The sequence below is a fragment of the Podarcis bocagei genome (genome assembly GCF_964188305.1).
Source record: "Podarcis bocagei genome assembly, chromosome: 5".
In the NCBI taxonomy this organism is placed as follows: Eukaryota; Metazoa; Chordata; class Lepidosauria; order Squamata; family Lacertidae; genus Podarcis; species Podarcis bocagei.
Window position 1 is genome coordinate 32,432,757 of NC_138129.1, and position 24,099 is coordinate 32,456,855.

Genomic DNA, 24,099 nt, shown 5'->3' on the forward strand with positions numbered 1-24,099 from the left:
CTAGGATTAATTTGTAGACCAAGGCCTTTTCCTGCAGTGATCCCATTACTGTGGAACTCCCTTGCTACCCATTTTTCTTTCTTTAAGGAAGCTGTCAAGCTTTCTGCTTTGACTATCTTTCAGCAACTTTAGTGCCTTGGTTTTATGTAGCGTTATTCTATGTTTCATAGGATACTGTTTAATATATTTTTAAAACACACAAATAGATGTACTTTTACTTGCTCTAAGATACCTTTGAAGTGTTCAGAGAAAACAGAGTAACAACATTCAAAATAAAACCAACAGAAAATAGTAGCTACCAGGTTGTGCCTAGAGTAACACTGCAAAAGCAATAGTGTACCGATACCAAGATGAGGAACCAACTGAAATACAGGAAAGTATATTTACTAAGAACAATGAACTGTTGTGGTATTGGCATAAGTCTTTATTTGTTGTTTTGTATGTAACTTTGCGCGTAGTTCTCTGTGTTTTAATTTAAGAATCTGTTTGTAAAATATTAGCCTAATGATGAATGATTGACTGTTATCCTAGTTACACACACACACACACACACATTCTTTTTTCTCCTTTCTTCTCTTTCATACTTCTTCTTTCTTTTTTCTTCTTCTATATTATAATTTTACTTTTCCTTATTAATTTTTTATTCTTTTTTTATTTACTTAATCTGTTTGATGACTAAGTTTTGTTCTAATTGTTTGTGTATGCAACATAATTCAATAAAAAAGAAATAGGAGGGAAAACCAGAAAATAGTAGCTATCATTCGGAAGGCTTGTTAAGTTGCAAAGCACCTGGAATAAAAAAGTATTATTGGAGTTTTTCAAATGCATAATGAAGGATCTTTTGCAAGATAGGTTCTTGAAATACAGTTTTTATTTGCTCTGGAAGTTAGCATAAGCTGCTATTCTAATCGATAAAATTAATACCCCTCCACTCCCTAAAACATCTAGAAGCGGAGCCTCACCTGCCATGGTGTCGTCCTTCTTCTCAGTGACTTCACCACAACCATCTGAAGTCTCCTATGAAATGAAAACAAGCCCACATCAACAGAGCTTACTTTAGAGACACCAAAAAGCCAAATACACAAAGCCAACATTGAATTATGCAGTAAAAAAAATAATAATAATAATAATTTACATTGTCTGCACAGCAGCGTATGTTACACATCTATAAAGGCACTGTGAAATGACCAGAAGAGAGGACTTCCGGTCGGCGCCAGCGCTTAATGGCGGTCCTACCTCCGAGCTCCGGAGAAGGACTGCTCCGCAAGTTCGGGTCTTGCCCGCTACGGCGAGCGGGGGACCCCTAAAATCTCAGGCGCTGAAGCCTGAGAACAAGGAGATTCGGTGGGCACCTTTGCGCCCCCCGGTACTGTGAAAGAGCCTTTTTAAAGGCTCCGGAGCGGCATCGGGAGTGAGCGCGGTGCTGAGAGTCGCTACCCAGCCTGCGGAGTGAAGCCGCGTCGCCATAAGCGGAGAGCGCCGATTCCTTCCTGAAAAGAAAATCTGGACTGAATTCCCGTGAGTAAGAGCAGAAAAGAATCGGGACTATTTAAAGTTTGAAAATTGGGCTGAAAGCGGGGTGGTTAAAATCAAGGAAGTCTGCCTCCCCCCGACTGCATGAAAGCGAAAGCAACGGAACTTTAAACCTGCATCCGTTAAAACTCCTTTTTTACTTAACTAAACCGGACATTTGGACCTTAGATCTCCCCTCTAGCTAGCAGGGCAGAGGGGAGGTAAAAGAGACTTTGATAACTGCATGATTTATCTAGAAGGAAAATCCTCCGCTGCCTCAGTCATTTAAGAGCACGAAACGGTCTGCCTTTTAGGACAATAGATCACTGAACTGACTTTCTCCTGTAAAAGTTACATTGAGATACAAAGTTTATATACTGCTTGGCTACAGTACATCAGGCTAAGACGAAACAGTATCTATTGGGAAACAGTGGTAATTTGCAGCTAGAAACCTCTAGCTATATTTGGTTTAACTGTCAATCTCTCTGCATTTTTGGAATCCCCCTTTGTTTCTGCATTTGGACATCTTAATTTTGGCCATTTTGATTTGCTCCCCCTAGAGGGTAAAGTAAAGGTTGGCACGGCTTAAGACAGTGGAACTTTCCAACGGAGAACAGCTCCCGTGGGAAACGACCTTGACATGAGTGGCTCACAAGAAGAGATAGTCACAAGAGCCAAAACCAAGCAACAACAACAACAACAGCTGCAGCAGCAACAGACAAAGAAAAGAGGCTCAATCTCTGGCGTAACTGCCGGATCTGCAGGAACAGCAGGACAAGAAAAAGTGACAGCTGTCTCTATGGAAGCTGTGACAGAAGCCCTGCTTAAAATAAATCAATCTCTGGAGTCTCTGACAAAACAGACTTCAGAAAATACACAAAAATTAACAGAAATATCAGTAAGGTTAAACCAGAATACAGAATCCATAAATAAATTGGTCGAGGAAAACGCTACCACGCGTAAAATTGCCGAAGAAGCGAAAGTTATTGCTGGAGAGACACAAGAGAATCTAGAGCCGATTGCTAAAAAGGTCTATGAGCATGATGCAACTCTGGCCTTGTGGGAATTACAGAGAAAAGAGAGAAATTTGAAATTAAGACTGATTCCAGAGAATGAAAGAGACAACCTGGTGGAATACCTGACACGGGAGTTTGTTGACTGTTGGGATCTGGAGGAAGACGAATTTAAAATTACAACAGCCTTTAGACTGGGTAAAAAACAGGACAGAAAGACCCCGAGAGACTGCTTGATCACATTTAGAACCAAGGAGGAAAGAGACAAAATATTAGGACTACATTTTGAAAAGGCCTTGCAAATTGGAAACTCAGCCGTACAGATCTTTAAAGACATCCCAAAATATATTTTGGATTTAAGAAACTTCTACAAGGACTTAGCTCTTCTGTTAAAGAAAAATTCCATCCGCTTTAGGTGGGAATTCCCACAAGGGCTGTCTTTTGATTACAACGGAAAGAAGGTTAAAATAAAGACAATTCAAGACAAAGATAAATTTTTGGCAAGACACCAGGAGGACCTGCAGAAGGGGACTGTGAACCCAATTGCAGGACAAAGGAGAGTATTAGACATCTTGAACCGTTCGTTTGGACAAAAACCACCACCATCAGAAGAAGAGCAACAACTTGGAGCTGTTGGAGGAGTCTCAGAAAAATAACAAGATGGCGTTGCAATTCCTTAGCTGGAATTGTAATGGGCTCAATGGGCCTTTGAAGAGAAGACAAGTATTTCACATTTTGAACAGAGAACAACTGGACTTGATATGTCTACAAGAAACCCATATAACCAGAGCTCACAGGAGATTACTTACAAACAAAAGACTAGGACAAGAATTTATTTCATCAGATAAAGTAAAAAAAAGAGGAGTTGTGATATATGTGAAAGAGAAATGGACTCCAAAAATGATGTTTAAAGATGAACAAGGGAGATATCTAGCAGTGGAGATACAAGTACAAGGAGAAAAACTTCTAGTTGTTGGAATCTATGCTCCAAATGAAGGCAAATCTGACTTCTTTAAGAGACTTCATGAAACCCTGACGGACTATTTGGATTATAATATGATAATCATGGGAGACATGAATGGTGTGGTCTCCACTAATATGGATAAGGCACAAAGACTAACAGTTACCAAGGAAGGGAGACTTCCTAGGACTTTTTTTGAAATGACGGAAAACATGGATTTGATAGACATATGGAGAACAAGGAACCCTCTGGAGAGAGAGGGAACCTTTTTCTCCCAAGCAATGATGACCTGGACCAGAATCGACCAAATTTGGATTACTAGTGGCATGGCTCCAAAGATTAAGAAGGTAGAAATCTGCCCAAAAACTTGCTCCGACCATAACGCCGTGAAGATGGAGATGAAGCTTACAACAACTGGTCAATTCAGATGGAGAATGAATGACACCCTCTTTCGAGATAACGAGATCCTCATGAAGGCCCAAAGAACCTTAAAAGACTATTTTGAAATAAACTTGAGGGCCGACGTGGAGAAAAGAGTGATCTGGGACGCAAGTAAAGCGGTGATGCGAGGCTTCTTGATTCAACAAAACTCAATAAAGAGGAAGAAACAAAATGAGAAAAAAGAAAAGATTTTGGAAAAGATAAAGGAAGGAGAGAAAAAATTAAGAACAAAACCAAAGTCCCAGGAGATTTTAAGAGAGATTAAGTTATATCAAACACAATATATGGAATTGATGAACCAAGAGATTGAATGGAAGATAAAGCGAATGAAACAAAAGACATTTGAATCAGCAAATAAATGTGGCAAACTTCTGGCATGGCAACTGAAGAAAAGGCAGAAATTAAATACAGTTACAAGCCTAGAAGTGGATGGGAAAAATATATCTAAACCCAATGAAATCAGAAATTGCTTTTTGAGTTACTTTAAAAAACTTTATACTCAAGGCCCGCAAAACGAAGAAGATATAGACAAATTCCTTGACAAATATGGATTACAAAAAATCTCTCATCAAAGTAAGATGGATCTGAACCAGAGAATAACAGAACAAGAGATAGAGGCTGCCATTCAGAATATGCAACTGGGCAAATCTCCAGGACCAGATGGACTGACTTCAAGATACTACAAATCGTTGAAGGAATGGTTGATTCAACCACTAAAAGAAGTCTGTAATGAGATCCTTGAGGGAAAAAAGGCACCTGAATCGTGGAAAGAAGCATATATTTCACTCATACCAAAGACAGAGACTGAAAAGACTCAACTGAAGAACTACCGCCCAATATCACTACTTAATGTGGATTACAAAATTTTTGCAGACATTTTGGCAAAAAGATTTAAAAAAGTGCTGATGGAGAAGATTCATATGAACCAAGCAGGCTTTCTCCCAAAAAGACACCTAGCAGACAATGTAAGGAATATAATAGACATTTTGGAAAAGCTAGAGGTGAATATAAACACTAAAGCAGTACTGATTTTTGTGGACGCGGAGAAAGCCTTTGACAATATTTCTTGGAGCTTTATGATAAAGAATCTTCATGGGATGGGGGTAGGCCAAGGTTTTGAGAATGGTATGGCTGCAATATATTCTGAACAAAAAGCTAAATTGATTGTAAATAATGTAGTAACTGAGGAACTTAAGATAGAAAAAGGAACACGACAGGGGTGCCCAATTTCCCCATTACTCTTCATTTCAGTTCTGGAGGTGTTGCTGAATATGATTAGGAATGACCAGCAGGTTAAAGGAGTGCAGGTCGGAGCTAAACAGTATAAGTTAAGAGCATTTGCAGATGACCTAGTACTGACTTTGCAAGAGCCAAACACTAGTACAAAAAAGGTCCTGGAAATAATCCAACAGTTTGGCCAGGTAGCTGGATTTAAGTTGAATAAGCAAAAAACCAAAGTTTTAGGGGAAAATTTAACAGATATGGAAAAAGAGAAATTCCAAGAGGAGACAGGGTTGACGGTGGTCAAGAAGGTGAAATACCTAGGGGTTTATCTGACATCCAAAAATGTGAATTTGTATAAGGATAACTATGAAAAATGTTGGTCAGAGATTAAAAAAGATCTAGAAATATGGTCAAATTTGAAATTGTCAATGTTAGGCCGAATTGCAGTGATTAAAATGAATGTATTGCCTAGAATGTTATTTTTGTTTCAGACCTTGCAGATTCTTGATAAGATGGAATGTTTTAAGAGGTGGCAGAAAGATATTTCGAAATTTGTCTGGCAGGGCAAAAAGCCCAGAATTAAATTTAAAATATTGACAGATGCTAAAGAAAGAGGGGGTTTTGCCCTGCCGGACTTGAAATTGTACTATGAGGCAGCAGCATTTTGCTGGCTGAAAGAATGGATGCTCCTCGAAAATACGGACATCTTAGATCTGGAAGGTTTTAATAATGCTTTTGGTTGGCATGCATATCTATGGTACGATAAAGTCAACAGTGCCTTTAAGAATCACATTGTTAGAAAAGCATTGTTCAATGTTTGGATAAGATATAAAGATCTGTTGGAAAACAAAACCCCTAGATGGGTCTCACCAGTGGAGGCCAAGGCAGTGAAGAAACTCAATATGGAGGTCGGATGGCCGAAGTATTGGGAAATCTTGGAACAAGATGGAGATAAGTTCAAATTGCAAAGTCATGAGAAATTGAAACATAAGGTACAAAATTGGTTTCAATATCATCAAATAATGGAATTTTTCAAACAGGACAGGAAAATTGGCTTCCAGATGGAAAAATCAAAACTAGAAACTGAATTGTTAGAACCCAGTACTAAGAATTTATCTAGAATGTATAACTTGTTGCTGAAATGGAATACACAGGATGAAATAGTCAAATCAGCTATGATTAAGTGGGCACAGGATGTCGGTCACAACATCATGTCAGATGACTGGGAATGGTTATGGAACACCGGTATCAAATTTACGGCATGTAATGCCTTAAAGGAAAATATTATGAAAATGGTATACAGGTGGTACATGACCCCAGTCAAGCTGGCAAAAATTTATCATTTGCCCGATAACAAATGTTGGAAATGTAAAGAGACTGAAGGTACCTTCTACCACCTTTGGTGGACATGCCCGAAGATTAAGGCTTTCTGGGAAATGATCTATAATGAAATGAAAAAGGTACTTAAATGTACTTTTCCTAAAAAACCAGAGGCCTTTCTCTTGGGCATTGTCGGCCAATTGGTGTCAAAGAGGGATAGAACTTTTTTTATGTACGCTACAACAGCAGCAAGAATACTCATCGCAAAGTACTGGAAGACACAAGATCTACCCACTCTGGAAGAATGGCAGATGAAAGTGATGGACTATATGACATTGGCCGAGATGACAGGCAGAATCCGTGATCAACGAATAGAGACGGTGGAAGAAGAGTGGAGAAAATTTAAAAGCTATCTTAAGGACTACTATAAACTTAATGAATGTTAAAGTGTTCTGGTTTCCAGAAACAAAGGGATACAGTGACATAAGGTCAGAATATAGAGAGGACTAAGATGACAGAGGTGGAGAGTAACAGTTGGGAGTTGCTATAAAAATATGGACATTGGGATGCAGAAAGGGGGGGTATGGGGAAGTCTGAGAAAAGAGGTTTATGAAAATAGGGGATGAAACTATACATGTATGTTTGTTTTTTTAAGTGTTTGTTTGTTGTTTAAAATTTTGTAAAACCAATAAAAATTTTATTAAAAAAAAAAAATGAAATGACCAGAAGAACACTTCATATTGTCAATATGATCCAAACCCCCAACTTTAAGGGATGTGAAACTGTCAAGGGTGTTATTTGTGTGTGTTCTGCAGTCCCAGAACACCATCAGAACAGATAATGGAAGCAGCGTAGTAGTAGTAGTAATAGTAATAAATTTTATTTATACCCCGCCCTCCCCAGCCAAGACCGGGCTCAGGGTGGTTAACAACCAATAATAAAAACAAGTTGATTAAAATACAATTTAAAAAACAAGATTAAAATACAACATTAAAACATTAGGATGCAGGCTCTTCACAAGAGGAGAAAGGAAAAAGAGAGAGGGGGAGGGAATCAAACTGATTCTTAGCCAAAGGCCAGGTGGAACAACTCTGTCTTACAGGCCCTGAGGAAAGAAATCAGATCCCACAGGGCCCTGGTCTCATGAGACATGAGCGTTCCACCAGGCCGGAGCCAGTGTTGAGAAGGCCCTGGCTCTGGTTGAGGCTAATCTAACTTCCTTAGGGCCTGGGACCTCTAGGGTGTTGCTATTTATGGACCTTAAGGTCCTCTGTGGGGCATACCAGGAAAGGCGGTCCCGTAGGTACGAGGGTCCTAGGCCATGACGGGCTTTAAAGGTCAAAACCAGCACCTTAAATCTGACTCTGTACTCCACCGGGAGCCAGTGCAGGTGGAAAAGCACCGGGTGAATATGCTCCCATGGCAGACCCTGCCTAGAAAATCACACTTACTTCCTGTTTCTGCAGCCCGTCCAGCTTCTCTGCACTTGTCTCTTCTTTATCCACGTTCCCTCTAAACAAAGCAATCCAAGATGGGGTTAGTCTGCAGAAGCTTTGTAAGGCAAGGTCATTCTGACAGAATTCTCCAAACATTAATTCCACTGAAGTGGAGGCAAGCAGTGCTGGCTATTATTACCTGGGCTATAGGTAGGCATCTGCCTCATAACGAAGACTGTTGTGACAGCACAGTCACGGGCAGCCCAACAATCATTCCATCCCCACCTTCTGCTGATTTAACACTTGGGGGTCACCAAAAGCACCACCCATTATGGATATGCTTTCTCAAGACTGTATGCATGAATGGTGCACACTTAGCTTTTGGAGAGAACTGCTCCAAGGCATAACCTTTTGACGTAATTCATATAGACCAAGCTTCCCCATCTGCCAATCCACAGCATCACTACAAATAGTCACCGACAGCCTTTGTGTACAGCTCCCACAGCAATATCAGCATGTAGTCTGGATAGTGTTCACTTAAGCAATTCTGCTCCTGTGACAGATCAATACCTGCCAGCCCAGCATAAGCTTACCTTTCTGGAGCATCCTGCACTCCATCGATGACACTCTGCTCTGCAGACAGCAGCATCTCATCTGGCATGCCTACCTTCTCAAGGAAGCACAGGGCTGGGTCGGCTCGCATAGCATTGTACCTCTCGTAACCTGACAAAAGCCAGAGGTTTTTTGTTCAGTGGTATTCAGCTGAGTGCTTCCAGCCTTAACTCTCTACTACTACATCTCTGTTAAGGTCCACGTAATCAGCAAGAAACAGTAGGAGGTAAGATAGGTGGCCTGCCCATTCTATATGATGCAGTGTTGTTGCTGAATTAGTTAAACTTTGTTATGTTGCATAATACAGGCAAGGGTATGTGGACGTAATACAGGCATAATTCAGGTTGCCAGCGAAGGGCCCCATCAGGATTTCAAGTACTGAGTGCCCTGGATAACTTATTGCCCCTTACTATGTCAAACAGAGGTATGCAAGTTAAAGAAATAAATACAAAAGAGGTTTATGTTTATTATTGCTAAAATATCACATTACAGTCCACAATTATTTCTTTTTTTTATCTAACCATTAAAACCTACAAAATATATAGTTTAATACAAATCTATTGTAACTATTCTTTCTCCCCCTTTTATACAGCCTAAACACCCAATACGTAACCTAAACTCACAACACAGAGGCATTTCAATCCCATCATAAAATCCTGTGCAGGGTTTACAGAGCAACCCTATGCATGCTTGCTAGGAATTAAGTCATATTCCAGGCCATACAAAAAGTAATACCATGTTTGAAAACGCCAATAAGGAGGGATTTATCTGCTTCAGCATTCCACCAATCCACAGGAATTTCTATGTAGTCAATGTCTGGCAGGAGGAAATCCAGATCTCTGTGAAGGACAGGCAAAGATTATATCCCAAGAATGTTCTGCACAGCCATTCCTCTCATTTATACAAATTTGGGAATGAAATAGTCTTTAGGTTTAAGAGTAGCACAGAAGGGGCGTGATGGAACTCATGGGGAAGGAAATTCCACAACAGCAGGGCCACCATCAAAACAAATGGTCCATAAAGGATCTCTCCAAACTGTTTTGTCCTTCACTAAGACCACGTATGTTTCAGCAAGTTCCAACATCTCTATAAAATGTTCGGAGTGTGAACTTGTGAAAATCCACTAAGAAATGCTGTAAAATGTTCCAGGTTCACTTCCTGGTATTTCCAGGTAAGACTAGGAAAGACCTGGGTGAAATCCTGGACAGTTGCACCAGTCAGGATCAACCGGTTCATTAAAATATTTAATTTTGTTGCTGTCTCCAGGATAGGTCTTGGGTCTCCTATCAGAGTTTTGACATGAATGGATCTCTTTTCTAATTCAGCTGAGCTTATTGCCGCTCTCATCTGCATGTATTTGCAGAACAAGAAATACTCTGCAAAGACTCCACAGGTTTCTTTCAAATATAATCTGCTGTAGGTAAAAATATGCATTCGCAGGGTTCTACAATTTCCTGCTGAGTGCAAAAACACCTGCGCGCGTGTGCGCGCGCACACACACACACCAAGTCAAAACGCAGCAACTCAAGCACATGCTGTGTATGTTTCCAACACGGGGGACTGTAAAGCAAAATTCCAGAAGGCGAATGTAACATACTTGGCAGGAGTTCCTTCAAAGGCTTTGTCGGCTGCCTCCCCCAACACTTCAGCTTTCAAGTAGTAGAGCATCCGCACACGCAGCAGCACCCTACCGAAAGGAAGAGCAGCAAGTGATTCAGAGGGCAAAATCTTGAGTTTCCAATATGCTGCCCAAACCTAACAAGCCAATCTGCAGGTCTCCAGGATGTGCCAGTTCATTTGCTGGCAGTGGAAACTGTCATTGCTGCCTTGTTAGAAAGCTGGCCTTGCAGGGACCAGATCCCAGTGCTAGAAGCCACTAGGCATGCAGGCTGGGGAACAAGCAGCTGTGATTTACGTTACACTTCACTCTTTACTCTTACTCATAACTTGACTTACTACCCAACATAAAGGTAAAAGGGACCCCTGACCGTCAGGTCCAGTCGCAGACGACTGGGGTTGCGGCGCTCATCTCGCTTTACTGGCCGAGGGAGCTGGCGTACAGTTTCTGGGTTATGTGGCCAGCATGACTAAGACGCTTCTGGTGAACCAGAGCAGCGCACAGAAATGCTGCTTACCTTCCCGCAGGAGTGGTATCTATTTATATACTTGCACTGCATGCTTTCTAACTGCTAGGTTGGCAGGAGCAGGGACCGAGCAATGGGAGCTCACCCCGTCACGGGGATTCGAACCACCGACCTTCTGATCAGCAAGCCCTAGGCTCTGTGGTTTAACCCACAGCGCCACCTGCGTCCCTACTACCCAACATACGTGCACACAAAAAGAAAATACATGAGATAAGGTGGTATGTGAGGGGGCAGATGATATGCTGCAGTCAATGAAACGTATTGAAATCTAATGCAGAAATCCCAGGTTTTCTAAAACCAGGCAGTTAAGAAGAAGCACATTCACTTGGTATCCCCTTACTGACTACCTAGTGCCAACTGGGTTGCATTTGGGACACAGGAGAGCACAGTTCCAATCCTGTGTCCACTGTGCACTGTAGAGAAGTGAGCAAAATTTGCCAGTTGCATAGCCTCTTCCAGAAAATCATGATAAATTTATTTTTGCAAAAATCCACTAGGTTTTATTCAAATATGTTCTGACCAAGCAGAGAGCATGCATTTCTCTCAATGACTTGCACCAAAAGAGAGAAGCTAAACATATCTAATCACTGGAATGAGTGGGTGTTTGTTTCCTGCTCCAGACCTGGGAGGAACAGGAGTGGTGCAAGCACATGTCCCTGAGTTTTCCAATTTGTACACTCATCCATTTTACACAGTCTGGAAAACCTGAGCTGGGGAATATCCTTAATCCTCATGGATCCACAGCAGGAAATCCCAGCTTCCTCTCCATACAGTTTTCCAAACTTCAACTTCAATTTCTTAAGACAGTTCTCACCAAGTTGGGGGTGGGGGGTGGAATTGACTCCTGGTTCCAGAGGTGCAAAAACAGGAGCAGACTTCCTCAAAAAAAGGTTTGAGGTACCTCCATAGTGAACATGCGCAGCAGCTGATAGATCAAACAAAACCCCACACTGGATAATGCATTATGGAGCCCCCAGTCAGCACCCCCTCCCCAATTTGCTCACTTGTTGCAATGTTGTTTTAGATGCTTTTTGTAGCTGTCATCGTGTAAGACAATCTCTGGATTGCAGGTGGTGAGCCAGTCAGCATTCTTGATCTCAGGGAGCAGCATCTGGTTCTTGGTTTTCTTGCCTTTCCTTCCTCTTGGCACTGGGGCTGATAAGCCTGCAATAGTAAGGGGGAAGAATCATGAGCATCACTGCAGACTCAACATGGCTCTATAGCAGATCTCTGGCCAGATCTTTTATCTCCTCATACAAACTGTGACAGATGAACAGGGCCCTCCACCTGTCACGTCATCTGACATCATGATGACATCAGGTGACTGAAAAGTGGGTGATTCCGCCCACCTGCTGAAGTTGGGCCACTGGGGAGTGGGGATAGGGGTCTGCTTCCATCATGGCCCCACAGGAAATACACAGGAGAAATAGCACTCAGCAGGGCTGAACTGTCCATCTATTAGCTGATAATTGGAGAGTTCAGTCCTGATCTCTACACGGTTCTGTGCAGGACTGAACTCCCTGCTCATTAGCTGATGAGCAGGGGGGTCAAATACCGCTGCTTTGTCTGCATGTGCCAGTTCCCAGCAGGGAATCACAATAGATAACTGCTCTGTGTTCAGTCTTAAATCTTTTCACACCATGTCTCTATGCAAGTAATGCAGCTCTGATCTGAGAAGTGTCTTTGTTGCAGATTACAAATGAAGGTTCATTCACTAAACGGAGGACTTAAAACTCTTACACTTTATTAGCAAGTGCTTTATTAGCTTTGATGTAAGCTAGGAAAGGACCCCATGTCGGAAGTTTTTATTTAGCTCCTACTTTCATTGCATTGAGGTAAAGCTGAAGCTTAAAGTAGGTGATAAAACAACAACAAAACGAGCCTATTGTACCTGAATGGTTCTGTAGGGCCTGGTTCTGTCCATCCTTTGTAGGAGTGATCAAATCCCAGATAAAACTCTTTATCTTCTCATCTCCCTTATAATGTCTGACACAGTAGACTAGGAGTGCTCGGCAGATCATTTCCATGTCTTTCTCGTTGAGATGCCATTTAAACCGGCCATGGGTCAATATGTCTTTCCAGCGCCCCCAGCTTGAAAAACAAGAGATGTATCTTACATACTAATAAGGACACTTGGCACTTTTCCAGCATCTTCCCACACTGCACTTTATCAATGAAGCCTGGCCAGGCTCAAGAAAAGGAAGAGAGACTCATAGAAAGGGAAACTATAGAGGAAAATGAGCAGGGTATTGCTAAAGGAGGGACCCTGATCACTGGTTCTGGATTTTGGACCCAGACGTATTTGTTCCTCCCACAGATTTCCCTCTAGGCATTGCAGAAAATGCCATGGCTGATAAAATTTGGGAAAGACTGGACACTTATTCTGCAGTGAACACTTCACAGATTGCTCAGACCACAGAACCCACCTTCTAGGGCCAGGATAATATGGGGCTGGGCTCCCAGGAAAAGCTTAACAAAAAAGACACACCCAAATATAAGCAGGTTCTTCTCCACACGGAAACATTCTGCCCGTAGGTAGCGGCGCGTTCTTTCATTGAGGCGTCGCGAGCGTGTGGGTCGCTCATCGGAGTCACTGTCTAGTTCAGAGAACTCCATAAGTTCATCCTCCTCAAAGGAATTGTAGTGTTTGGTCTGTTTACGGACGCGGGGCCTATCAATCACGAGGCTCTCCTGTGAAGGGAAGGAAAAAGAAGAACAGGTGTAACTACCTGAATCTGCACCCAAAGCTGCCTGGGATGGTTAACCATTTCTTTCTGAAACTGTTAACATCTATAGATTTTTCAGAAGTAAGCACTGATATACATCTTTTTTATAAAAAAAAATCACAGCTGGAATGGCCATGAGTTGGTAAACCTATTTTCAAGAGTTGGCCCACAGCCAAAACTGAGAGTGTGCACCTGCCCCCCACTTTCCTGTTTTTCAGAGTGACTCTTTTATTCTCTCCGCCCATGTTCGTTATTGCATGTGTGTTATGTTATGGCAGGAAAACAAGAAGAAAATATCTCAGTGGTCTGTTGCCTAGCATTATTCCCTCTGCTGTGGCTTCTTTTGCCCTAGCTGGAGTATTAGAAGGCATTATCCTTAGGCTACATTTTAAAGCCTCTCCCCATGTGAACCAACCCTGCAATCATCATCTGAGGCCCTTCTTCATGTGCCTCCTCTGTAAGAGGTCCAAAGGATGGCAACACGAGAACAGGCCTTTTTCTGTAGTAGCTCCCTGTTTGTGAAATGCTCTCCTCGGGGAGGCCCGCCTGGTGCCTTTGTTACGTATCTTTAGGCACCAGGCAAAAATATCCAGCTTCTTGGGGGCCACCAGGTGGCGCGTTGGAAGATGGCCGACAATAACATCTCTCTGACCCATACGAGGTACTAAGGGGCTGCTATGGGAAGTATGAAGTCTTCCTAATCCCCCCAGGATGCGGGGGGAAACTGTCCTGCCAGCGGTGTTCACAATGCACCCCCTGAAACGAGTGATGGGGGTGCCGAACACTTGGCACAGGCCCTCGGTGAAGTCAGATCTTCCTGACACCAATTCCAATCAGCGCGTGCTGGTGGCTGCAGCTTGGAATTATAATTGGAAACATACGTTTGGAAATGAAGCTGAAAGCACATACATCAAGTAAAGCTCGACTGATATGACTGCTGATTAATGGATCTCTGCGACCAGGAGTGACGGGCGGATAAGTAAATCTTCTGATGAATTACCATAAGGAGACTGTATGTTTGGAACAAAGGGGGGGTGGAGGAAAAAACTCTTTTTTTTCTTTGCATGATGTGACATTAATAACCCTTCATCCAGATAGAAACAAGATCGTCGTGTTTCTATGAATCACAGGCAGGACTTTAAGAACTATGTGGGACGGAGTATAACAGGAAAGAAGACTGGAGAACGGTGAGAAAAGAGGAAAATTTTTATGACGCAGTTAAAAAATGGCGTCTCGCCATGACAGGTTTGCCAGAGGAAGAAGGACTGGGGGAGGAGAATCAGGATTGTTTGAATGAGAAGGAATGCTGGAATGTAAGTTTGACCTGACAGAACCCCCAGACTCATTTGATTTATTCGGTAAGCCTGAGAAAAATAAAGGACAGATCGGAGATTAATTTTGTTTATGGAAGCATTGTACGGAGGCTGTCCCGGATCGATAAGATTTTTGGAAGAGTACAAAATCCACATAGACTGCCAGCTTTTAACCTGCTTGTGAAAATCATCAGAGATCGCAAAGAAAGGAATTTATGATAACAACAAGAAGAGAAAGGAGGTAATAAAGGGCTATCCGGATCAAACTGGACAGAACTGTCTAATTAATGCAGTAAGATAAGTGATGCTGTTTTGGACTCAAGCTGAGCTTGATGTATGGGCACCCCCAACAAAATTTAAAATTTGGCTGTATAATTTGGAATCAATGTGATATGGATAATGTGATGTGATTGGCCTGTTAATAAAAATTATTTTTTAAAAAAATCCAGCTTCTCCCAGGCCTTTAGCTATTCAAACAGTATATGGCCTTTTAAACTGGAGGGGCGGGGTATTGCTTTTGTTTGTTACTGTTTATGCATTTTTGTGGTTTTATATTGTAAACTGACCTGTGATCCTCAGATGAAGGGCGGTATAGAATTTTAATGAATAAATAGGGCAGACACCAGAGATGACTGGTACTGCCCGAGGTAGCTGGACCATACTGAACCAGTTGTTTGATTGAGCAAGCAGCTGCAGCGACTGGGCTCAGGAGGTGGCAGCCGCGTATGCTGTTTTTCTTCCAGGTAGCTGAACACTTCAGTGTTTCTTCCTCCCCACAAAAAACGCAGCAACTCTTGTTTTCAGTGCCTCCAACTAGGAAGACTGACTGCGATGGCTGGAGCCACCTAATACCTTTCAAAGGCGGGGGAAGGAGGGGAGTTCCTTTCCCTTTAACAGCAGCAACTATCTGATAAGCAAGCATGGAAAGAAAGAATGGGAGATATGGTATCCTTTTGGGGACGCAGTCTTGCCTTTGGCAGAGTACAGACAGCAAGAACAGGAATACTTTTAGTTGCTACAACTCACATCAGTATGAGAGAAGGACAATGCAAAGCTATTGGACGGTCAAAATCCAAAGCCTGAACCATTGTCTGCATCTCTCCCTGGCCCAGTACAAAGTAATGGGTTCCTTTCATTCTATGCTCCTAAGCAAAAGCCACAGCTGTCAACATGAGCTTAAAGACAAAAGGGGTGAACGTCCACCTCCAGTATTTTGAAAATACAGGGATTAATTTGTTAATGGTTAATTCATCAGAACTTTACATGAAACCTGAAAACAGCACTCTTTTCAAACAAAATGGTGAATGGCGGTTGTAAAGGTAATAAAACTTAAAGAGATATAAAATATTTCTTTGTAATGAGGTTTCCCTCCAATGTCTGCTGTTTATATTGGCATGTGCATATTTTTCACCTTAAAAACAGCAATGTTAAGGAAATCAGCAAAAGAAAAAGAAATGATAGAAAATAGTAGATCAGGTTTTAAAGAAAAAGACTTTAATTATATGCTTGAATTTTACATTCTTACAATGTCAGTTGATTTGATTTCACAGCACAGAGTATCTAAATTGCTAAGTGTGGGAGCTGAGGATAAATTGCATCTGGCGCTCAATTTAGAGACTGGTTTAAAATTGAAAGGCTGTTTAAAACTGTACCCAGCTTCATTCAGAATATTAATACTAACTTCAATCACTGTGTTTTGTTTTATGATGCATCTTGAAGAAGTAACGTTTACTTGATTTAAAAAGTTCTCTTTTCTCCTCTGGATTTTTAAGTGACAGTGTTCTATCTTATATTGGATAATTTTATGCAAGTGTTTTGTGTGTGTGTGCTTTCACATGTGCACGATCATGCAAACATATGTATTGTAGACATACATATGCAGTAAGTAAATGTTTTTCACACTACAAAACATATGTATTGTAGACATACATATGCAGTAAGTAAATGTTTTTCACACTACGCATCAGTGCATTACTATAGGCCACAATTCTAAGCAAGTTTGCTTGGAAGTAAAATCAACAGGACTTGCTTTGCATTAAATACCAGGCTACACTGAAGGAAGTGGCTGAAAAGAAGGAAGGCAGACAGATGCAAATCTATACACTTAAAACAGACTTCTTCACCCTGAGATGAAGAAGAATAAAGTTTAATTTGAAATAAACTATAAGTAAAGGTTAGGTTAAGAAAAACCAAAGTTGGTCCCAGTGGGGAGCACTTTGCTAAAGCTAAGCCACTATAGACCTTATCAGTTCCTTGGATGGGAGACCACTAGACTCTTCATGTATGAATTAGAAACAATTAAAATAAATAAGTACTTTTTTGTTTGATACTTACAACATACCAGGCATTGCTAGATAGTTTGCAAAAGGAACGGGCTTTAACTTACAATAGCTCTCTCAACAAATTACACAGACATAACTTAAATCTACAAGTTGTGTCAGATGCACTTGCTAGTCAAAGCCATCAGCTGAATAAAGTTATTAGAATCTGATATCCTGACTCAGGGCCAGGTTGTGCTACTGTGCCGTACCTGAGTGGGTCAAAAATACTGCTCACACAGGACAACCCTCAGACCAAGGACCTCAACATGAATTTATAGTATTAGAAAGGATTCTAAGAATCAGGTTCAGGGAAGGGATGGCATGACCCAAGTTCCTGCAGAAGAGATGTTCAGATGATCTGCATCAAGCTCCTGTCCTCCATAATACACCAAAAGTAGCCTAAAGCACCACTGAATAGAGTTTGCTGCAAACAGTTATGTAGGTGCATATGCTTGCGCATGCATTTTATTTCCGGTTCCAAAATAGTAACATCATAATTACCTTCTCATTTTTTGCATCTGTATCCAGCTCTGCTATTTTTGCCCATTTCTGCCAGAAGTTGGGATCATCTAATGAAATGTCAGTTCTGTTTCCGGAAGCAACAAAACTGGCCTGGGAGGTGAAACGAAAATTAACAGACTATACCTCACACAGCAGCAGAACAAAGGAGAGCCGTGAATCCTTTATGCAGAACCACTCAGAAAGAAACCACATTGGGGTGCAGACAAATAATTTGGTAGTTAAATTAGAGAATGCTCAGCAATTGGCTTTCTCCGACATGCTGGGGATGTTAGGGCCTGGGATAAACAATACGTGATTAGGATTTCTAAATGGTGTTTTTTTCTGGATAAATAAAAAAATTCCTTCCAGTAGCACCTTAAAGACCTTCTAAGTTAGTTCTTGGTATGAGCTTTCGTGTGCATGCACACTTCTTCAGATACCCGTGCATGCACATGAAAGCTCATACCAAGAACTAACTTAGTTGGTCTTTAAGGTGCTACTGGAAGGAATTTTTTTATTTTGACTATGGCAGACCAACACGGCTACCTATCTTTTTCTGGATATTTATACATACTAGGCATTGCATTTAGCAGGTTGGTTTCAAGAAACCCAGCTTGTCAGCCAAATGTATAGTTGATAGCATATAGGTAGAGGTGAAAAACAAACACAGTGTCTCACCCCCAGAACTCTCTTGGTGCCAATTCTCTGCTATGCAGCACAGACTACAACGTGATTCCCTGAAGAAGTTGACCCCTTGGACAAACATCTCACTAATATAGGGAAGGCAAGGAGCATGGCCTGTGTCAATGGTCAGTATCATCTGGCATCCCACACCCCACCAGGGGGTTCACTGACAAGACCCCCGTGGGCTTGCTTTGCTAAGAAGGTAGAATAACTGAGAGAGGCAGTTGCTCCAGTGTCCTGGAGCCAACACCAGAGTCACAAGGCAAATGCTAGATAGAAACAATTCAGTCTAATGATTCAGCTCCGTCAAACACATAAGAACAACATAAGATGACCTGGATGGCCGCCAGATTCTGTGTACAGATCTATAGGCGCAGACCATCCCCTAACCCAAACTAGTTTGTTAAGAAAATCCCCAAACTCGGTTCCGTGGGTGACTCTGGGTCATCTCTCTGTGGTAGCTTATCTTAAAGTTTTAAGTGTCTATACGCTTATCGCATTTATAAATTTTATTTTTAATGTTGTACATTGTTTTAAATGTTTGTTTTCCTTCTGAGATTGTACCCCAAGTGTGTTTTATAAGCTGGTCTCCGACCGTAATAAATTCTATCTATCTATCTATCTATCTATCTATCTATCTATCTATCTATCTATCTATCATAACAACATAAGAAAAGCCTGCTGAGTTAGGCCAATGACCCATCTAGTTCAGCATCCTGTTCTCCCAGAGGCCAACTAGATGCCCGTGGGAAGTCCGCAAGCAGGACTCAAGTGCAACAGCACTCTGCCCAACTGTGATTCCCAGCAACCGGTTTTCAGTGATATACTGCCTCCAATAATGGAGGTTTGAACACCTTCTCCTCTTCTTTGCTACACATACCCACTGTCCAATTGTAATTCTGATTCGTAACTGTATTTCTCTGCATTTCTTTAGCAGACATCTTTAGTGTCACAGGAAGAAGGTAGCATTCTAATAGTCTGAGAGTCCTTAACCAAAAAGGCAATGAAACCAGAAAGGAAGCTCAACCTTTACAAAAACAAACGCCTGTGAGAATCAGAGGGGCTTGCAGAAAATAATGGAGCACAGCACAACCCCTTTCTTCCCAAAGGCACGCTCTCATATGCCTGCACGCTACTGAAAATCTAAGAGGACTATTGCAGGCTCAGCTGGTTTTTGCCCCCAAGCAAACAGTATACACCAACCTTGGAAAACGTGGAGCCTTTCCCTTCAGTCTGGATAGTGATGGTCTGCGTTCTGCGTTGCAGTATTTGGTCAATATCTTCCTCACAGAACTTGGAGCCTTCGTCTTCTTCATCCATCAAAGCCCCATAAGCGCCTTTTCGCAATAAATCTTCGACCTCCATTTTTGAGAGCTGCTGCACCTTCCAAAGAGACAAACAAAAAGAAAAGAGAACCCCACCTTGGACAGCGAACAGAAAAAAAACCTGGCAACTTCAAAAAGTAGGTTCTGGGATAGCTCAGTCAGTAGAGCATCAGACTCTTAATCTCAGGGATGTGGGTTCAAGCCCCATGTTGAGCAAAAGATTCCTGCATTGCAGGGGGTTGGACTAGATGATCCTCAGGGTCCCTTCCAACTCTGTGATTCTATGAAGTCTACAGAAAGGTATGAAAATTAGCATATGCAAAGGTCATGGTTTCAAAAGGCCTCCTTACCCCATTGTTGCTCCCCTTGCGATTTATGTCCTGCAGCACCGCTTTGTCCAAGCCTAGCTTCAAGCTGGCCTTGTCAAACATCTCCCGCTCGTAAGAGTTCCTAGTGATGAGGCGATAGACCTTCACGGCCTTGCTTTGGCCTATCCGATGGCAGCGAGCCTGAGCCTACAGGAGAGAGACAAGGAAGGCATCACTGGAGAACTGGCAGAACTGGAGACAGTGGGGGAGCTTTCTCCATCCACATCACCATCAAAATCCTTCCCCCACCACCTCTCTTAACCCTCTCATAACTGCATCTGAGCCCATCAGGTGGAGGAAGAACAGCCATGCCAAGGCTTCCCAGTATAAAAGACCGTAATAGACACCACCATAAGACTCACAAACCGTAAGACTCACAAACAACCAAAGCATTTCCAAATCGGGGCATATTAGAGTTTACTTTTATTGTTAGGAAAACTTTTATGAGTACAAAACCCACTGAAAACTAAAAATGCATGTACACCTGAAGCTGGAAGAGATACCCTGTTGATGTGGAAGAGATGGGAGTGTCAGGTTCATGCCCCTTCAAGCCCCCTTTTGCCTTCTGAGCAATGAGTTCCACATTTTTCATGGTCATTCTACATAGTCTCTGTTCCCACAGACAGCAACAAGCTTTTAGCCAGACCTTTGGACCATGTGGTCCCATCTCAGAGATGTTAGCAATACCTGCAGATCGTTTTGTGGATTCCAGTCCGAGTCAAAGATGATGCAGGTGTCAGCAGCAGTAAGGTTGATGCCCAGCCCTCCTGCCCGCGTACAGAGCAAGAACACAAAGCGGTCTGAATCCGGCTTGCAGAAGCGGTCAATGGCAGCCTGGCGTAAATTCCCACGCACCCGCCCATCAATGCGCTCATAGGTGTATCTGTGTAAACAGGGAGGCATAATAGGTCACATTGGGAATAGTGCAAAAAGGAACAGCACAGAACCAGGACTTCCTGCCTCCAACTGTGGCCAAATTAGCAACAGAGCTGTGTTGGTAAAGCTAAGCAAACCCAGTTTCCTTACTCTGGTGTTGTGGAAAAGAGCAATGGCCATGAAGCAGCCATCCCTGTTTCAAATCTCAGTCTAGCTATGAATTCTTTGGGAGACTTCAATCATGCCAATATCTCTTAACCTGACCCCAATCTCTATAATATGAAGGGAATACTGCTGGCCTATGTTACAGGCTTGTTGCCAGGATTGTTGAGGCATTGTGGATGGAATGCTTTGCGGCCATGCTCTAAAGTGCTAAAATATCACCACCACCACCACCTGTATCTGTTTTTTTTAAAAATAGACATGCATAGGATCTAGGAGTTACTCTGATATCAACAAATACACCTGGTACTCCAAGACCCCCCTCCTATAACCAAGCTGGTCCCCTATAATAATCCCCCAGTTTCACCCAAAGCCCACTTTTTCCCCAGGGCTTTCTACGTGAGATGTTCTCTGACACCAATTGTAAAGAAGTAGTAAAGCAACTAGATTACTGTGCAAAGAGCTGGAAATGTATCTCAAATAGGCACTAGTACTACATGTTAAAAAAAAAAACACTATTCAGTCTCTTAGGTCCCAGATTAAAGTTCTAAGCACCAGGCAACTTAAAGCCCAGGATTTTCCCAACTGTGATGTGCTACTTCTTGTGCGACTTCTAGCAGCTTTTGTCACATTACAGAAAGCAGCTGGAATAAGATTCGAGGTGGTAGCTGCAAGTGTGCTGCTTAGAGAGCGGGTCTCCACCAGGGAGGCACTTTTAAGCCAGCAGCGGCTGGTTCACTCAGAGAAGAAGGTGTGCACTACAGAACTGATAAACTGCAGGAGTGCTGCTGGAGCCATCTAGTCTCACAGTGAGAAAGCAACTACATAGATACAGATCACAGTGAACTGCTATGATTTCCAGAGGAGCTGCTACATTACTCTGTTGCAGCCTTGTGGCAACTTAAGCACTAACTGATGTGTTAGCGCGCAAGCTTTCATAGACTGGAGCCCACGTCATAAAAATGGGACTCTACTCCACAAAATCTTATGCTATAATAGATGGGTTAAACCTTTAAGGTGCCACAAGACTTTACTGCATGACAGCGAACTTAAAATGACTGGACTGCTTCTTAATTAGGAACATAAGAAGCTGCCTTATACCAGATGAAACTAGCTGTCTATTTAGCCCCCTACTGTCTATTGTGATTAGCAGTAACCAATCGATCCTATTTTTCACAGGGGATGACAGGAATTGAACCTGGGACTATCTCTATGCAAGGCATGTGTTCTACCACTGAGCTATGGTTCCTTCCCTCTATGGGTACTGAATTCTCAGTAGGGACTGCTATCCCGCATGGTACTGGGTCAAAGCAGATTGTGACTCAAATGCACAGAGAAGACTGGATCCAGGGAAAGTGAGTTATGACAGCTGCAAGGGATGGAGGGTTTGTGCTTGCTTTCACAACACAGTTGTTCCCTTCCTGCCTCCAAGGGCAAAGGAAGAGAATCTATGGGGAAAGAGAAAAACAATAAGGGGATGAAGGAGATAATCTAGGCAGACGGGAAAAAGGAAATGGTATATATGAGTGCATTGGAAGATGACAGTAAGGCTAACAGCTTAGCATGCTCTGGAAGGATATCACTGATCCAGGTGATGCTCTGTGGTGCGCGCTCTTGGGCTGTACTGACCGCCTCTGGATGAGATAATCCTCCAGGATATCAAGGCAGCGCACCATCTGGGAGAAGATCAGCACCTTGTGCCCGCCTGCAATCAGCTTCGGCAGCAGCTTATCAATCAACACCAGCTTGCCTGCTGCCTGGATCATCGCCTGTAGCTGGAAGTCAAGAGCATCTGGACTGTGGGTTTTACGGAAATCCTCCAGGATCTTCTCCTCTGCCCCTGGCCCAGAGAGAGAGGGGAGAAATTCACCAGTGGTTCAAGGTTCATAATCAACTCCCAAAGCATCCCTCGCACATTATTGCTTTGTTTTGGTGCTGCTCATTATTTACCATGGAGGCTTTGGTAAAGGAACTGTCATGGGGGTGCAGGAGGCAGTCCTCATACCTCTAGGCCAAGGGTGGGGAACCTGTAGTCCTCCAGATGTTGTTGACTAGAACTCCTCCCATCCCCGCTGTTGGAACCATTGATGGCACCATCACCCCTAAGGAAACACCCGATTCATCTGCTAAAAGGAAGTTGCTACGGTAACTCTTGCCGCTTCACTACGGATGAGGAAACTGCAGCGGCATCACAGGCCAAGTGTGCTGGAGTACCCAGATTCCAGCCCCACCCCTTACCATTGATGAGGTAGGGGTGGTTGCAGCACTTGCGCAGCTCCATCATGGTGTTGATGAGGTTAGGCATGTTGTGCTGGTTAGCACCCTTGGACAGGAAGCTGAAATTCTTCTCTAAGATAGCCCGGTAGTATTTCTTCTGGATGTTGGTCAGTTCTACCTCAATGATGGTCTCCTGTTTGGGTGCTAGGTTCTTTTCCACATCGTCTTTCAGCCGTCTCAACATCATGGGTTTCAGGAGGGACTGGAGCTTTTTTACCTGCCAGGATCAAGAAGAAAGATAATCCATTAACACTGCATGGGCTCTCAGCTCAGACAGCAACTCTGGAACTTCAGATACAAAGGCTCTCCATATGCCAGACCTGGCATACTGATTAAGTAAGCAACTGCCCAGAACTCAGACATGCAAATTCTAAGATGTCAGGGCAAAGCCTGCTTACTGCTCTTTTGTGAGCCTCAAGCAGGGAAAGTAGCATATGCAACTAATATGCGTAGTTGGAAGAAAGGTAGTACATACTATTACTATTATTACTATTATATATTTATTTATACTCTACTTTCTTCCTGTCAGGGACTCAAGGTGGTTTACAGATAAGAGCAGTTAAAAACATAGGAAAAAAATCATTGAAACACACACGCCCTACTGAAGTGAGCCCCAGCTCAGCACACCAGCTGAGAGTCAATCCTGCAACCTTTCCTATTTACCTGTTCCTCTGTCTTGAGGTCCCCAAACTCTTCCAGGAAAGCCGTCTCAGATGGGAACTGCTGTGGCTCCAAGAAGTTCAGCAGGCTGAAGAGCTCCTCCACCGAGTTCTGCAAGGGTGTCCCAGTCAGGAGCACTTTGTGTTCCTATTTGCCATGCAGGGAGAGATCGGGACAGGACACTTGCTGAGGCAACAGGATGGGCAGGGCGCTAACTCCTGCA

At 42.7% G+C, this 24,099-nt stretch overlaps 1 protein-coding gene across 6 annotated transcripts in view; it reads right to left on the reverse strand.

The window, feature by feature from the left end:
• The window catches only part of CHD6 (chromodomain helicase DNA binding protein 6), a 108,735-nt gene that overhangs the window by 10,814 nt on the left and 73,822 nt on the right, over positions 1–24,099 (reverse strand). For 4 of the 6 annotated variants that reach the window (XM_081195937.1, XM_081195936.1, XM_081195938.1 and 1 more), the window contains 15 exons: positions 23,880–24,023; positions 23,178–23,433; positions 22,569–22,779; positions 20,589–20,784; positions 19,884–20,048; positions 19,412–19,594; positions 17,525–17,635; positions 13,152–13,354; positions 12,555–12,754; positions 11,668–11,827; positions 10,117–10,206; positions 9,255–9,358; positions 8,501–8,630; positions 7,923–7,983; positions 963–1,017 (listed from right to left, as the gene is read on the reverse strand). In XM_081195937.1, the coding sequence (XP_081052063.1) occupies positions 963–1,017; positions 7,923–7,983; positions 8,501–8,630; positions 9,255–9,358; positions 10,117–10,206; positions 11,668–11,827; positions 12,555–12,754; positions 13,152–13,354; positions 17,525–17,635; positions 19,412–19,594; positions 19,884–20,048; positions 20,589–20,784; positions 22,569–22,779; positions 23,178–23,433; positions 23,880–24,023 (2,269 nt within the window). The remainder of the gene's footprint in view (positions 1–962; positions 1,018–7,922; positions 7,984–8,500; positions 8,631–9,254; positions 9,359–10,116; positions 10,207–11,667; positions 11,828–12,554; positions 12,755–13,151; positions 13,355–17,524; positions 17,636–19,411; positions 19,595–19,883; positions 20,049–20,588; positions 20,785–22,568; positions 22,780–23,177; positions 23,434–23,879; positions 24,024–24,099) is intronic. The other 2 variants (XM_081195940.1, XM_081195939.1) reach the window with 2 other exon arrangements.